Source organism: Chlorocebus sabaeus, chromosome 8 (genome assembly GCF_047675955.1).
Source record: "Chlorocebus sabaeus isolate Y175 chromosome 8, mChlSab1.0.hap1, whole genome shotgun sequence".
Classification (NCBI taxonomy): domain Eukaryota; kingdom Metazoa; phylum Chordata; class Mammalia; order Primates; family Cercopithecidae; genus Chlorocebus; species Chlorocebus sabaeus.
Genome location: NC_132911.1, coordinates 3,864,397 through 3,882,023, shown reverse-complemented (window position 1 = coordinate 3,882,023; position 17,627 = coordinate 3,864,397). Strand labels below are relative to the sequence as shown.

The following is a 17,627-nucleotide window of genomic DNA, read 5'->3' as shown; positions in this document are numbered from 1 at the left end:
GGAATATTAGCACTGAAGAAGAATAAAGTATTGATGAATGCTACAACATGGATGGACCTTGAAAACATGCTAAATGAAGGAAGCCAGATAAAAAAGGCCAAATAGTGTATGAATCCATTACAGGAAATGTCCATAACAGGCAAATCCATAGAGATGGGACATTGATTAGTGGTTGTCTAGGGCTAAAGGTTGCGATGAAGGTGGAGGAAGAATAAAGCTAAGAGATACTGAGATTCTTTTGGAAGGGCACCAGTCTTCTAAGTGAGACCGTGGTGATGATTGCACCACCCTATGAATACACTGAGAAAGCCTTGGATTGTGTGTTCAACTTAAGTGGATGAATTATATAGGACAGTCACGCATCGCATAATGACATTTTGGTCAACAAAAGATCTCGTATACACCAGTGACCACATAAGATTCTAAAGAAGCTGAAAAATTCCTAACACCTGGTGACACCATGGCTGCCATAATGTCATAGTGCACGGCGTTACTCATGTAGGAGCCACTGGCTGTACCTGTAGCCTGGGTGTGCAGTAGGCAACACCATCTAGGTGTGTGAGTACACTCTGATGCTCACACAGCCACAAAATGGCCTCATGAAGCATTTCTCAGAATGTATCCCCCACATGAAGTGTTGCGTGACTGGATGTGCATTTCTTTCAAGAATGAGCTTTAGAAAATTGAATGACCTAGCTTATCACCCTCCTTCTTCAGTAAAGAAATGTAAATTTATAAATACCTAAATACTGTGTTTGATTTATCACCACAGTAGCAGCAGCAACAGTTGCACAACAGTGGTGGAACCAATAATAGCACGTGGAAGGAGGGCGATGAGACAGGAGGAGGGAAAGGGGAAAACAGGGTGCGGGAGGAGGAGGGAACGGAGGGTAGCAGAGGGATCACACACAGCTGTCCATGTATTACTGTAAAGACCCTCGTAGGATAATGGTTGAGTGAAATTGCAATGCCTCTTTAGAGAGCAATTAGGTCAGATGTAGCAACACTAAAAGGCACAAATTCTGTTCATCAATAATTCTACTTCTGAAGATTTGTCCTATGTAATGTAGACTCCTGCTAATGTGTAGGTAGAGGCAAAAGATTTCATTGCAGCATTATAGAAGATACTAGAAACACCCTAAATGTCCCTGGACAGTAGACTGGCTAAATAAACGTTGTTATGTCTAATCAGTAGAATACTACACACCTTAAAAAATTAAATCTGATTCACATATGCCAATGGAAGAGCCTCAGAAATATACTGTTAAGGTTAAAAAGCCACATATGCAACATGCAAATAATATCACCAATTATTAAAATGAGAAAAGAGAAAAATAATCACATATATTAAGAGTACATTGTTGGAAAGACAATTTTTAAAACCCTCAACTCTAAGGAGGAACTGCCTTGTAGGGCAAGGAATGATTATATTAATTTTCCTTTATATTATTTTTTTTCATATCCCTTTATGCCATTTTAATTAGCACTATGTGTGTATATTAACCTTCAGATTATTAAAACAAGGGTAAGTAACTGAAATTAACCAGGAGCTGCAGACATGTAATAATCTCACAGTAAGTTTGGTTATGTAATTCACAAACACCTTCTTATGTGGTGGTCTTTGTTTTCATGTGAGGTGTCTTGTGACATGTAGATTTTCCAGCATTTTATTATTTGAATTTTGATATCTATTATGGATAAAAGTATGTAGCTTTGTTTTCAGATAAAATAAAGTAACTGTGGTTAATGTAAGTAGAATACACATTTATAAGAATGAGACAGAGAGTCCCAGAATTATGGAAACTTGTAGATCAATGTATGGCAACATAATGGAAACTAAAAGATATTTGGGTGCTGAAATGCTATAAAGACAAAACTTTTTTAAAAATTTTGCAAATATATATTGAGCACATACTGTATTCTAGCTTTTGTTGCAGGTTCTGAGGATTCAAGAGGAAAGCTAACCAAACCAAACCAAACCAAACCAAACCAAACAAAACAAAAACTCTGGCTTCAGGAAGCTTATATTTTTGTGACTATGAGTCCGAGTGAACATTCCCTCTGTGCCAGGCATTGTTGTAAGCCCTTGAGATGTACTAACATATGATTTTCACAACCAACCCATGAAGTTGGTGCCATCTGAGTAGGGCACCACTGCTCTCTGTTGGACAGCACCACCCCTGGTCACCGGACATCACTGCTGCCAACACTGCTGCTGCTGGGACCACCCTCAATGCACACATACACACACACACACATACTTACGTTGTCCCCAGGGCTCTAGAACCCCTTCAGCCATGTAACAAATTTTAAACCATCACAGAATGTTTTGCATCCCTCAATTCCAATACAGTGCCTGGGGTGGGAACACCCAGTTGGCTTCACTCACTGCACGTCCATAACCTGGGTGCTCAGATAGCAAGAGAGCAGACGCCTGGCATTTTCCTTTTGCATGATGATGGGACAGATCTCAAAAAGATATGTAGTTGTGAAAAGCCAACATTATTCCAAAATATGTTCCTATTGGACGTTAATATTGTAGGCAGTTATAATCCTACATCGATTGAAGCAAATGGCAAATGATGTCATTTGAAAGTTGTTATATGAAAATTAAAGAATGTTGATACAAATAGTGATTTAAAGATTTTTAATATTTGATTGATTTTTTGCATTTCTGGTTTATAAAACAATAAATAAAGCAACATCTCTTTGAATTTGACATTTTATAAATTCTGGAAATACGAAAACCAGGTCAACTTCTTCTCAACAATTCTGTTATACTGAGATGGCGCCAATCATAATTCATTGCACACCTGCATTAAGTGACTCCATGCAATTAGGCCAAATCCATCTGAAAATTATATTTTGTTAGTACACTCTTCAAGAACTTGTTTTCTTCTTTGGCAACGATTGCTTAATAAACATTTGTGGATTTGAATTTTTAATGCTTTCCTCTCAGTGCCATGCAATGAGACACTCCATAGTCATGTCTTATAGAATGGATGATTCTATCACCTTCATGATACGTGAAGTATTTACATTTGCCTTCCTTTCTAATGGATAAAAGGTATATCTTAGGCCAGGTGCAGTGGCTTAGGCCTGTAATCCCAGCACTTTTGGAGGCCGAGGCGGGCGGATCATTTGAAGTCAGGAGTTCAAGACTAGTCTGCCCAACATGGTGAAGCCCCATATCTACTAAAAATACAAAAAATAGCCGGGCATAGTGGCGGGCACCTGTCATCCCAGCTACTTGGAAGGCTGAGGCAGGAGAATCACTTGAACCTGGGAGGTGGAGGTTGCAATGAGCTGAGATGGCTCCACTGCACTTCAGCCTGGGTGACAGGGTGAGACTCTGTCTCAAAAAAAAAAAAAAAAAAAAGAAATAATTAATTCAAAAAGTTGTATTTTAACATTATTTTGTGTCTTCATGGAAACTTGCATTGTGACATTGAACTATAATTCTTTTGAGTATTTCTAAATGCTGATGTGAATTTCATAATCTACCTAAAGTAAAGGCAGATTAGATAACACCATCCTATTCACATATGAAGAATGCAATGCCATTTGTATGCATAACTGGGATAGTTACATAATTTCAATGACATATTTTGCTGAGTCTGGCCTTAAGACAGAAAAAAACAGCAAATATCACTGACCTCTGAATATAGAAAAAATATATAAATGTCTTCAGTTAGTTTTTGTAAAAATACCTATAATTATAAACAAAAGTCAGGATGTAAAGTGACCCTTTTGCCTTTTTCACATTTTAAATGTTGGGACTCTTTCGTAGTATTCTCCATGATTAGTAGGAAATAGTTTTTTGTCTTGGTCATTAAGTGGATATTAAAATCTTTAGAAAAGAATATCAGTTGGTTTCCTGTGAAATGGTAACTCCGTCTGCTTCTTGTAGAGTTCATATCCATTTATAAAATGTATTAGACTTATTTCTTTAAGCAGAGTACAGTAACAACAAATTAAATATTTTCTTTATCTTCCAGATCCCTTAAACCCAGATCAAGACTCTTCAAATCATTACCATGGCACCAGCAGTGGCTCTGTGGCGGCTGCCATTCTGGTTCCTTTCTTTGCTCTAATTTTATCAGGGTTTGCATTTTACCTCTACAAACACAGGTACTGCAGAAACACCATCTATTTGAGAATGTCGTGAGTGTGAACTCTGGGTTTAAGTAATGGGCATAGTCTCGTGCTCACATGCACACGTATTTTGTATTACTCTACAATGTCCTTTTTTTTTAAAATCAACTTTTATTTTGAGTTCTGGGGTACACGTGCAGGATGTGCAGGTTTATTACCTAGGGAAACGTTTAAGCCATGGTGGTTTGCTGCACAGATCAGCCCATCCCTCAGGTATTAAGCCCAACGCCCATCAGCTGTTCTTCTTGATGCTCTCCCTCCCCCCAAGCCCCCACAGGCCCCAATGTGTGTCCGTATGTTCTCATCGTTCAGCTCCCACTTATGAATGAGAGCAATGCTCTTTCTTACACTAACAATGCTTATTTGTCAAGATTTTCTGTTGTCTTTTTTGTTGTTTTCTGCCCTACTTTTTAAGCAGGATACATCTAAGAAATAAGAGCATAAATGACTAAGTTGAGAAATAATATTTTTTTCCTTTCATGTTCAATTGAAAGATGAAGTAAAGGATTCTATCTCTATATTCAGGCTCCATGGCCAGCCATGAGAACCTTTAGAAGGTATTTCAACCTTCCAGCAAAAGGTTGAACAGAATGTTCTCTATGGCCACTTTCAACTCTGTGAATCTGTGATTGATAATTGTTTCATTGATTTCTTCCTTCAACAAATACAAATGTAGCTCTTTATATGTAGTAAGCAATATAGATGTTCTGTCTCTTGAAAAACTGTTCTGAATATCCATTAATTTGCAAAACTCTACTAACTGCAAAATATCAAAACTTGGGGACAAACAGCTTTAGTGAACTAGATCCTTTCCTTGGGATTAATGTGGATGCCAAAAAAAAGGATTATTTTGGAGGAACTATAAATTCCTTGTACATTGTATCCGTATATACATTCCTCCAGGATAATACATTTCCTGGAGGAATCTGAAAATGCCAAACTACAATACTATTTGAAATGGTAGCATTAACTACAAATAATAAGAAGTAAATTATGATCCTTTGAAATAAAATTACATAGGTTAAATAAATATCAGTATATAATACGGATATTTCACTTAATTCTGGTTAACAGAACACAGAAAAACTATCATGATATTTTTTTAATAACTCACGAAATAGCCTCTTTAAATATGTGCTTTCTTATAGTCACTTTTGAAATACACAGTAGAAAGAATGTTGCTTCAAAGGTGTATTAGCTGCTTGTACCTATGTCTTCAGTTCCCTATGGCTGGTAATGTTCTTTCTTTAAGAATATGACTCAGTGAAAAAACATTTCAGATGATATTTACAAAATGAAAGATTGGCACATCTGTATTAATTTTTTGGAAGAAAAAATACCCAAAACACACAAGTCTGATGAGCCTTATCCTTGAATTTCTGCTCAGGACTAGTTTAAAATTTAGTAAATGTAGAAGGATATGCCACTACCTTATCCAATAAGATGCCATAATTAGAGGGGCTTCTCTTCTTAAAGGGATATGCACTAAAAATGTATCTTCTTTCAAAGGTTCCTCATGGTCATATAATATCCTTATAGAGACACATACTGTAGGAACTTATAATTCCTCCAAATTTATTTTTGTTTTTGATTGGCATCCACATTAACCCCAAGGAAAGGGTCAAGTCCATTAAAGCTGTTTTCCCTTAACTTGCCTGCAAAGATGCAAACCTTCATGTAAGTCTGGGATTGTCTTGGCCTTTAAAAAGATAACCCCACATAATTATATATGCATATTTATACATAAATATGACTTCTGATTATATCTTCACTTTATGACAATGTAGCATTGGGGGGTATATTCAACATACACACCAGTTTTAGTCATTAAACCTGAGCATCTTCCCTGTCAATGCTGAGTAGTTGGGTGCCTCCGTGAGGGCAGTGCCTTGGAAAGAGATCTCAGATTTCAGAGCCAGATATAAGGGAGACAGCACTTATTTTTATGTAAACTGGATGCCTCCTCTGGGCCAGTGGGGATGTCGTCATCACACCTGCACTCTCTCCCTTCCTGACACTGCACCAAGACCACGAGGCTGCCCTGCATGTTGGATATGGAGGAAGCTCTTCCCTCTCACAGCTCTCAAGAGGGCGGCTACGAGGCCACTGTGACTTCTCAGTCTGTTGGGTCTTTTCGTTCTCTACTTCTGTGCCATAGGAGCGAGGGATGGTGGAATTTTTGCAGAATCAAGGAAGTCCAGGGCTCAGTTGCCAGCAGCACATCAATCCATTTCCTTCAAGTTCTCACCACCTGGTCAGGAAAGCACCAAGCCTGTAGCACCCTCTACACTGGCTTCTCAGCCTCTACAGACATAAATATTTCTTAATGAATTGGCTCTGTATTCCTCCAGAAAAACTCTGTTTCTGCTCATTTTTGAGTCTGTTGCTTGCATGTGGGGAATTGCTTCCTCAGAGCCCGAGGTCCTGACAGCCCTCTGCCGGGTGCAGCTGCCCGCGTGCATGTCAGCATCCAGCCGCCGCCAGTTCCACTCTGGGGTTGCATTTCCCTAGACATGAAGGGACTATGGCAGCTTGTGATCCGGACGATTGACTGAACATTTTAGCCAGGTCTTCACTTCATTCACGAGGGGCTGGATTTGTTTGCTAACTATCACTGCTGCTGGCGCATTTTCCAAGCGCAATGTCGACCTCTCCCACTCCAAGGGCAATGACAAATTGCAGTTCTGCCGTTTTCCCAGGGCCATGCACTACTTACTTCTCTTTTTCTTAATGAGCATGTGTAACATAAGGAAATCTACTAGTAAATGACTCGGCAGAAGTTTCCTGACACCCAATGTCAAATGATGGTTTTGCGAGCATACTTCTGTCCATTACATTTCTGGTTTTGCCACGTGGCACATTTTTCTTATCTGATTTCTTCTGGAATAAGGAAAGAATAAAAGGAGCCAGAGCCAGACCAGACATGATTCTGTCTTTTCAGTCTGAAAATCCTCTAATTCTCTATCATAGATTGTACGTAGGGGTTTTCTTTTAACCAGAAAATGTGATAATAGTTTAATAATGAGCATAGTTCCCTTTTTATAAACAGATTCATTTTTAACTCAACAGAGGCAAAATAAAAAATAATTTTTTGTGAATATTAGTAGCGACAGTGAACTAAAAGTTTAAACTTGAAATTTAGTTTAATCATACAGCCCTAAAGGCTAGGCATATGCCCACAACCTTATTTTACAGAGTAGTAGAAAGTTTTGTGACTTAAACAAGGCCGTACAACTTATCAGTGATAAACAGACATCCAAAACAATACCAGTCAAATTCAGCCTTTGGGACCTTCCCAATTTCCCTGGGGCATTTGTAGGAAGCATAAATAAATCTTTGATCCCAGCTACCCAGGAGGCTGAGGTGGGAGGATCGCCTGAGCCCAAGAGGTCCAGGCTGAAGTGAGCTGTGGTTGTGCCACTGCACTGCAGCCTGGGCAACAGAGTGAGACCCTGTCTCAAAAAAAATTTATTTAATTTTTGAAATTACTTCACTTTTTAAAATCCATTTTATATTCCCAGTCACCAATTTAAACAAATAAACTAACAGGTGTGCAGGTGTGGACGCCTTCCTTCTTTGCAAACGTCCTGGCTGTACTACTCCCTGCTCTGTAGACATTGTCTCCTGCACCCAGTCCCGGCTGCTAAATCTCCAACTGAAACCAGAATTCTAATGATTTGTTTTCTGTTCTCCTTAGAACGAGACCAAAAGTTCAATACAATGGCTATGCTGGGCATGAAAACAGCAATGGACAAGCATCGTTTGAAAACCCCATGTATGATACAAACTTAAAACCCACAGAAGCCAAGGCTGTGAGGTTTGACACAACTCTGAACACGGTCTGTACAGTGGTATAGCCCTCAGTGCCCCAACAGGACTGATTCATAGCCATACCTCTGATGGACAAGCAGTGATTCCTTTGGTGCCATATACCACTCTCCCTTTCACTCTGGCTTTACTGCAGCGATCTTCAACCTTGTCTACTGGATACGTGCAGCGGGGATCTCTACTGAAATGTGCCAGAGTCTTCTGCGGATCAAAGTACACCTGCATTTTCATTCCGAAAGTGGGTTCTAAATGCCTGGCTGCACCTGTTTGAAATCAAGGCACACTCCAGGAAGACTGCCACGTCACGCCGACACGTCGTACTCAATGCCTCAGACTTTCATATTTCTGTGTTGCTGGGATGCCTTTCAATGCAATCTTCTGGGCTCGTGGATATGTCCTTCGGGTGCGGTGACAAAATGGTAGCACCACAATATGTGTTCTCTTGTGCGTGTGTGTGTGTGTGTTTTTTTTAACCCCCATGAACCTGAATACTTTGAGAAAAATAAAATAATAAGCTTTCTGGAAGAAGACACCTTTCTGATAGAGGCACACACCTACAAAGGCTTCACTCTGTCCTTCCGAGACCTGGCAAGCTTTGAGGACCTCACAGCTCCCCTGTGTGTTCATCTCTAGGGATGTTTGCAAATTTCCCAATCAGCTGTTCTGTCGCAGAATGTTTGATGCACAATTTTTTGCACTAGTGTGTTATGAATGACTGCGTAAGATTCTGATAAAAAATAAATTATTTACACAGGGTTTATACACACTATCCATTGTATATAAGCATTGTTTCATATTATCAAGCTAACCATTCCACCATCAGCTTAGTTGGAGTGTTAGGGAAAAGTATTCCTAGATATGGCACAGATTTTAAAAGGAAATACAGTAGTGAAGAGATTTTATTATTGCTTCAATTAGCTCCATTTATGTGTTGAATTCATTGAAGAGGTCCAATGAGAAAATAACAGAAGCCTCCTTATTTCCCAGGTTTTCCTCCTTTAGTACCATCCTCATCCAATTACTGTCTCTCCGATACTGCTTAATAGCAGGGGGTTTGCAGAAATTTCTGTTTGCCATGTAAAACTGTGAATAGTAATTTATTTTAGATAGTTGATGAACTTGTGGGTTTTAACTCACAATACAGCCTTCTCTTTTGCAGTTTTTTTGTTTTTTGGGTTTTTTTGTTGTCTTTTAGTGTGCCATCGATCTTTGATATTGCATTGAAAGACAATATACCACAGTAGCACCTTGAACTCAGTGAAAATTGTTCAGGATCAAAATACTAAGTGTTCTTTTAGAGGGAAGGAAAAAGTACACACACTGTCCTCTCACGATGATATATTTTATACATTCATTTGTTGTTTCATGCTTTATAATTCCAGATGGAAAGGTAATTTCAGTGACTTTTCAGGTTTAAATTACATTATAGGTAGATGAAAAGTTATGGTACAAATAAAATCGGTATGATCCCCAGGGTGAATAAAAATCAAAACATGAAGTAGAAGATGTGACCATGAGGATGTTTATGTAACAAATTCAAAGTGAAGATCATGTTTATTTTTACTTATACTTGTTTGATAAAATATTTTTGAAATGATATTACTTATTTCATTATTTGATATTTCAGTACCTATCCAATTGTGGCAAATTTTCACATTTTAGATTGGCATTGGTAATAGAAATGTCAGAATGTTCAAATTGGCCTTCACGTTGTCGGAGTGAACACATTCACACCTAGCTTTAAGACTGATTTATCTTTTGGTCTACTGAAGGTTTCCATGTAGGACTTCAAATGTGAATAAAGGAAAAGCGGTCAGGAAAACAGGGCATTCTCTGGGGACTCACGTGTTTTGATTTGGACGTTTCCGTAGAGCTCGGCTCCCAGTGCTGTGTTCCTCAGTGGAAGGGGTCTCTGCTGTCTGGGGACTCACTGGCCTCTCCTAGGGACTCCTCTGTCTTGTGAACCCCACGCTGTTGGATTCCGTATCATTACGCTGAATTCTCTGCACAGTTTGCCCTGGCCAACCTGCCCACATCCTTGGAGATTTGCTTTGCCAATGGGAATCCTTATATTGCTGTTTCACAGTAGACTGGACGAGGTCAGCGGGAGTCGTGCTCCTAAAACACACATTGAACGAAACAAAAAGACGGTTGAAAGTGTGAGGAGGCTCGTGTGCAAGGGAGAACAGGGTTACTATACATATTAGGTGTATATATATACATACATATATATATATATTGTACATATCTAAGTTTGAGTCATTCAAACTAGGTGCAAAATGCTGACTTCAGAGTCTGAATTAATGTCTCTGTTCCCACATCCCTGACCTGCTCCCTGGTCAATGATGCTATGAAATCCTGAAATGACAGGACATACATACATACATACAAGAAACCACATATCAGATTAGATATGATTTTCCTTTGTGTGCAAAGTCAAACTGTCCTAGGGTTGCCAGTTTGAAGCATGTTACTTAAATGGAAAAAAAAAAAAAAATCAGTGGAATTCTCTTGTGAGAATTCTGCCTAGTTTCTTCCTAGGGTTGTGTGCAGTGTTGAATGGAGTCTCCGCAAGGTGTTGGAGGATCTCGTTTTAGGGCAGTCAGGAGCTGTGCTTGCTGAGTTAGGTCTAGAAGACTCTTCCCTGAAGGCAACAGGAACACGCGTGAGGAACGCAACCACACGCTAACACAGGACATGTGCTTCAGAGCTGTTTAAAACTGCTGCTTGTTTTACACACACATCTTGCCTTTTTTCAGGCTAGCTGCAATAATTTTTTTCTTCTGTAAAATATTTTGTAAACGACAACAAAAAAGCTATTATAAAAAGGGGGAAAAAAAAAGAACGCTGGCATTATGATCAGGAAAACCCATTGTCATCGCCGACCCTCCCTCCTGTCCCACCACACGCTGCTGTCACGACGTAGGTGCGAAAGACCTTTTTGTACAGAGATATATTTTTTATGAAGAATTTGTAAAATTATTAAATATGCTGTAATTTTTTGATTAATGTAGGTACATTGTTAAAAAATAAATGTTTTTACAATACAGAACTGTAATTTTCCCAATAATGTAAAATGTACCATCTCTAGCTGATTTTCAGTTCCAATCCTATTACACACGTATTAATATTAAAGTGGCCTGTTAAAATGAACAGTATCTTTTTTTGTCGAAAAAATTATACAGAGGGTGTAATATAGCCTGTGCAATGCCACCAATCTTTAAAGCAAATCAGAGTTCTAATTAAATATTTAATTTTAGATTTCTATTTTTGTGTGTGAATTTATTTTCGCTGCAATATGCGCACCTGAGTCCCTTGCAGGGGAAGGAAAGAGAGTCTTCATAATGGTCCTTTATGGTATTCAAAATGAAGCTCCATATTTTTCCCATGACATTCACATCGTCATGATTAATCAACAGCACATTTAGCAGGAACCATGAAACGCAGAATAGTAACGTTGAAGCTGAGATTTCTTGATGGTTTGCATTAAAAACAATAAGAACCCTCGGTTTCCTTCAAACCCAAACCTACGTTTTTTATGATTTCTTTTCAGTTTGGGAGCTCTGTTTGTAAACGTTCACCACACTAAAAAAATGACATGAAAGAGAATTATAGACCTATTTAAGAGAGCATTCCAAATATCACAGTTAAAGAAGGCTCAAAAAATCATACAGCTTTTAAAATTCAGAACCAGCCGTCCCCCATTCATTTCTGGGCTGAGAGAAAACACAAGTCCTTGGTGGCCCATCACGCCGAATGTCTTACAGTTCAACAGAATGATACACAAATTTCTCTGAGAGTGAAGTTATTACAACATGAAAAACAACCGATACTTTTTTAAAAATAGCCCTGCGGTGGCTTTGCAGTGACCGAGTTTTGATGTCCAACTTGCAATCTGAGTCTTGCTGGCCAGCAACTGCATTTAGGTGCCATTTATTGAGGAAATACCAAGTGCGAGACACTGCACTTGGTGACTCGCAGACGTTGCAAAACCCCGCCATCCAACCAAGTGTGTGTTACCACTTTCATCATTTAGATGAAGAAGCAGAAAGATACATAAGTTAGTTGATTTACCCAATGGCACACAGATAGGCAGAGCTGATACTACAGGTCAGTTTTCTCTTGCTTCAACATTCTTATTTTTCAAGAAACCATCACATTATGAAATGCGTCCAATATTCCCTTTCTTATGCAGGTATTTTTTTTTCTGAATTCTTCTGTTGTTCTACCTGTGAATCTTCTTTCACTTCATTGAGAAAATAATTACCAAACCTAAGCATTCAAAGGGAAATAAGTACTCTCATGAATGTTCACATTCCACAGAATGCTCATACATAATACACCCTCGAGTTATTAACACATTGAGTTGAAGCTTCCTGGGGCTGCAAGAAAATAGAGATCCCACAATGTGTTCCACACTACGGTTCTTTAAAATGATAAATAAAATCTGTCTTGCTCTGTGCCTTGGTTGGAGTGCTTTTCTAAAATTATGGGGGTCCTATAATTATTTGGTGTACTAAAGGATGCAGAATAGGCGAGGGTGTTACCATCCATAGCACGGACATCTGTGGCTATTGAAACCCAGTTTGCGTCCCCTTCTCCTGTGGGAATGGCACCTGGACATCATCCCCTGAGAGTCACTCCTCCCGATGATGATCAGCTTTAATGAACGTTGGTCACAATTCCTTGACTGTCCCCAACTGGGCGTGGGGGAAGCGCACTCCCGTGGTTGAGCTGGGGCTGTCTCCCAGGGTTTGGGGCCTGACCTACAGGGTCAGGTACATTTGGCTGAATTTACCCTCAGGCCCTCAACCCACCCCCTGCCAGGAGGTCAGTCTTTCATTCCACAGGGTCACTTGTATTCCCACGACCTGGTCACTGGGCTTTTCTCTTAATTCTGGGAGCAACCCCATATCTTTTTTTTCCTTCAAGTTATCCAGGCTTAGTTACTGTTAGTTGCAGTTAAGAACTAGACAGCCATAATTACCACGTAGATTGAGACAGAACCTCAGAGATTCACCCCAGCTCACAAAGCCTCTAGGTGGCCAACAACTGGGGCTGCGCACTTCCAATCCACTTCCCTGAAAGCGTGAAACACCATCCTCAGCTCCGCTGTCTCCGAATGATATAATGATGAATTACCAGGCCTAAATGACAGTCACAACTGCTCAGACAGCTCAGAGAGTTACTAACAGCCTCCTTCGCTGCATTTAATCAAAACCCTTCAGAGGGATGAACGCTTCCAGATGCATGCCCCAACCAGAGGGCCTGGAAGTCAGTGGCTTTCAACAAGCTTCATGTTCTTTAGAGGATGGCAGACACCCACTATTCGCTGCTTTTCACTACTAAAGTATCTTGGGCTAAAGGATAGCAAGGATTGTTTTGCAATACTGCTTAGAAGACCTGTTGGTTTGCTTGCTTTAAGGTGTTATTCTTTTGTGGATATCACAGCAGCTTTTAGTTTATCACAGAATTTCTGAAGGGAAAGTGCAAGATGACTCACTTTCCTGGTTTTTTCAGGCTGTGTGGATGCCTTAGTCCATGGGATTATGTATAAATGAAGTATTGAATGGGGGCTGGGCGTGCTGGCTCATATCTGTATTCCTAGCACTTTGCGAGGCTGAGGTGAGAGGATCACTTGAGCCCAGGAGTTCAAGACCAGCCTGGGCAACACAGGGACACCCTGTTTCTGTAAAAAATGATAATAAATTAGGCAGCCGTGATGGCATGTGCAGTCGTGGTGGCATGCATCTGTTTTCCCAACATCTTAGGAGGCTGAAGTGGGAGGACCTCTTGAGCATGGAGGTCAAGGACGCAGTGAGCTGAGATCTTGCCACTCCACTCCAACCTGAGTGACAGAGGGAGAACCTGCCTAAAAAATACATTAAAATGTACTTAACTGGAAAGGATAAGACTTATGCCAAGGGAATTACCTGATATTTCTTCCCATTATTAGTGTGTTCAATGATTTCTGAACATTCAAAAGTCACCCTGTATCTGGAGGTCTGGGGCAGCCCAGGACAGGACTGCCCGTCTGTATCAGGTCCTGGCTGTGTTGGAGGTGCCTTCCAAGCTTGGGGCATGGGGTGTAGCTCTGTTTTGGGGGTTGTCATGATAGACTATGGTGTTCAGTTCTGGTGAACCTTCCTGTCCTGGCATCTCTAGGTCAATAAGCACAAACTTTTTGGTAAACTTGGTGAATCTCAATTCTCTACAAAAGCATGAGTCAATCTATGCACATTTTGGACAAGTAAATTGGAGCTGCATGTATTAATACAGATAAATCCCCAAAACATGCATTTCACTTAAGGAAAACAAAGTTGGGAAAGAATGTGGATAGTATAGAGACAGTCTTGCTCTCGAACACTTCTCACTGTTAGAATTTTCCCACCACATTCACACAGTTCAGTCCAAGGCTCCCCCTCAGCCCAGCACCCTGGGCAGACTCCTGGTGAGGCACTGGGGCCCAAGGTCAGCTGGTCTGTCGGTTCCACGCTTGCTCCAATTGTCCTGATTAGGTGCTCCCTGTGGCCATCTGCAAGGGCTCTGGGACTTCATGGTTAATTTGACTGATGTCATTGACTCTGTTCCCATTACCTTTGGCCTCCAGAGTCACCTTTTCTTCTGTATGCCTTTACCACCAGCCTGTTTCCACCTGGTGTCCCAGCTTTTATTTCCAGACTATCTTATTTCACAATAGAAAGCTCATGATGAAGGTCTTAAAATTTGCCTCTCAGGTAGAGTTTGAACACTGACAGGTGGAAAGTCAAGGACGTGTATAACTTTCCAGAATTCATATGAGCTCATTACTCTTTTTTATCACATTAAAAAAGACAAAAGAGTGCATGAGGGAGAGAAAATGTCATCCCAGAAAACGTCCTGAATTATTATGATTCTGAGATGGAGATTATCAAGACGACGTCTCCCTGTATTGGTAAGAACCTAGGTTTAAGAACTCAGTTTTAGCATCTTCTTTAGAAACCAGAGTTGACACAAAGGGAGATAGCAAGGACTAGAGGGCTAGAAAAGTTCTTGAGCGTCAGCTTCTGAGCTTGAAAGGGAGCATTAGGGGGCATCGCCTGAGTGCTCCGCGATCCCATATCTGGCTTTTAGGGATACGTCTGCATTGTCTCATTTGATTTTGTCAGCAACCCTGTGGGGCTAGGTACTGTTAATAACCTTAATTTCTAGAATAGAAAGTAAAGTTTTAGAAAGGTGAGTTAACATGTCTAAAATTAGAGAAACTGTCTCTAAGATCTAAACTACAAGACTCTGATGAAAAAAATCAAAGAATAACTAGAGATACATTCCTTATTCATCGATAGGAAGCCTCATTACTGTCAAGATGTCAGTTATCGATAATGAATGATATTAAATGCAAATTGATCTATATTTGCAAATCGAAATTGATGTATACTAAATATGATTCCAATGAAAATCCCAGTACGTTACATGAGGATATCAGCAAACCTATTCTAAAGTTTATACAGAGAGGAAAAGATTCAGAAGAGCCAATACAACATTGAAGGAGAAGAAAAAAGTCAGGCCGGGTGCGGTGGCTCACGCCTGTAATCCCCACAGTTTGGGAGGCTGAGGTGGGTGGATCACAAGGTCAGGAGATCGAAACTAGCCTGGTTAAAATGGTGAAACCCTGTGTCTACTAAAAATAAAATAAAATAAAATAAATTAGCCATATGTGATGGGCCTGTAGTCCCAGCTACTTGGGAGGCTGAGGCAGGAGAATCACTGGAACCCGGGAGGCAGATGTTACAGTGAGCCAAGACTGTGACACCGCCCTCAAGCCCTGGGCAACAGAGCGAGATTCCGTCTCAAAAAAATAAAAAATAAAAAATAAAAAATAAAAATAACAAAGTTGGAGCACTGACATTACTCAATTTTAAGGCTTACTATAAAGCTACAGTAATCAAGAGTTTGCTCTTGACAAAAAAACAGATAAATCAATGGAACAGAATAAAAAACTCAGAAATAAACTCACATAAATTCAGTCAATAGAGCAAAGACAAAAGAGCAAAGACAATGCAGTGAAGAAAAGATAATCTTCCAACAAATGATGCTGGAATAATTGGGCATCCACATGTAAAATTTTGCTAATTGTCAATGATGGAGCAGGCATCTGGACTCAGGAGCTCTGACTGAGCTCAAGTTCCTGATCAGCTGATTTCAGAAAAGGTCTCCAGAAGGTTGAGTCAGTAAGGAAGCATAGCAGTAGCTAAGAAAGGTCAGACTTCAGGACATTGTGAGTTTAATTCAAAAGACTTCAGGCCATTCTGAGTTAACCAATGATCGCTACCACAACGCAATTCTTAAATTCCTTATAATAATAGAAGTAACCCTGTGATAGTTTCCAAGTTAATTTTATTTATTATTTAAAAATGTAACTGTATTTTAAGTTCAGGGACATGTGTGCATGTTTGTTACATAAGTAACCTTGTGTCATGAGCCTTGGTGTACAGATTATTTTATCACCCAGGTATTAAGACTAGTATCTGCTACTTGTTTTTACTGATCCGCTCCCTCCTCCCACCCTACACCCTCTGATAGGCCTCAGTGTGTGTTATTCCCCTCTGTGTGTCCATGTGTTCTCAACATTTAGCTCCCACGTATAAGTGAGAACACGCGGGTGTTTGGTTTTCTGTGTCTGCATTAGTTTGCTAAGGATAATGGCCTCTAGCTCTATCCATGTTCCTGCAAAGGATATGATCTCATCACTTTTTATGGCTGCATAATAGCCCAGGGTGCAACCTAATTTTATTATTATTAATTTGTACCTCAATGTCACTTCCTCTAAGGTGTATTTCCTGACCCATCTTTGATTTTCACTTCTCTGTTCCCACTTGAGTCTGGAATTCAACTCTATTAAAGCACTGATAATATTTTCATTGCATGTATTGATTTTATGTCTCCATTTTGTAGACGAGGCCTGAAGGCCACGGAGACGTTAATTTGTTTCCCAAACCCAAAACCGTATGGTACCATCTCTGGAACGTTAGATTTTTCAACACCAAGAAGAAAATAGAAATATTTCATAATATTTTCACCATGACAAAGCTACTATTACAGTCTTATAGAACTTCTGAAGTATTTTTCTGCATACATTGTTTGTTGAAACCACCATACTGAATTTACAATTTTGTGCAAAAATATCATACCTCTTAGGAGCACAATTTCTGTATGTTATAAATTATTCCTTAGATATTTTGATAGAGTTAAAAGAATTTTAAACAATTCATCTAAGATGCCAGTTACTAGACCCTTAATTTCTGTCTACCATTTTTAGTGTCCCATATTTTATTTGTATAAATTCTTTAGATGGATTTTATGAGTTAGGGCCTTTATATTTGGAGTGTTTATATGCTTCATAGTTGTGTGTAGAGTAGGAGAGATACATCACGCCACCTCTTCTTCGAGACTATTACAATTTTTTTTAACTTTTGAAAGGTTTGGAAAGGTAAACCACTGAATCTCATTATTGTTTTATTTTTATTTTCTTGAATTTAGTGAATGTTGAATTTTTTTAATGTTTAATACTCCTTTTATTTCTTCTTGTCCCTGAATATCTTCCATTAAATTTCAGTTTTTAAATTTTCCATATTATGAGCTCATTGCAGATTAAAGATATTAAC

At 39.5% G+C, this 17,627-nt stretch overlaps 1 protein-coding gene across 2 annotated transcripts in view; it reads left to right on the top strand.

The window, feature by feature from the left end:
* The window catches only part of CSMD1 (CUB and Sushi multiple domains 1), a 1,948,922-nt gene extending 1,937,680 nt beyond the window's left edge, over positions 1–11,242 (top strand). For both annotated transcript variants that reach the window (XM_073017922.1, XM_007961594.3), the window contains 2 exons: positions 3,999–4,131; positions 7,853–11,242. In XM_073017922.1, coding sequence (XP_072874023.1) covers positions 3,999–4,131; positions 7,853–8,012 — 293 coding nt within the window. In that variant the 3' untranslated portion in view covers positions 8,013–11,242. The remainder of the gene's footprint in view (positions 1–3,998; positions 4,132–7,852) is intronic.
* The last annotated feature ends 6,385 nt before the right edge of the window (positions 11,243–17,627 follow it).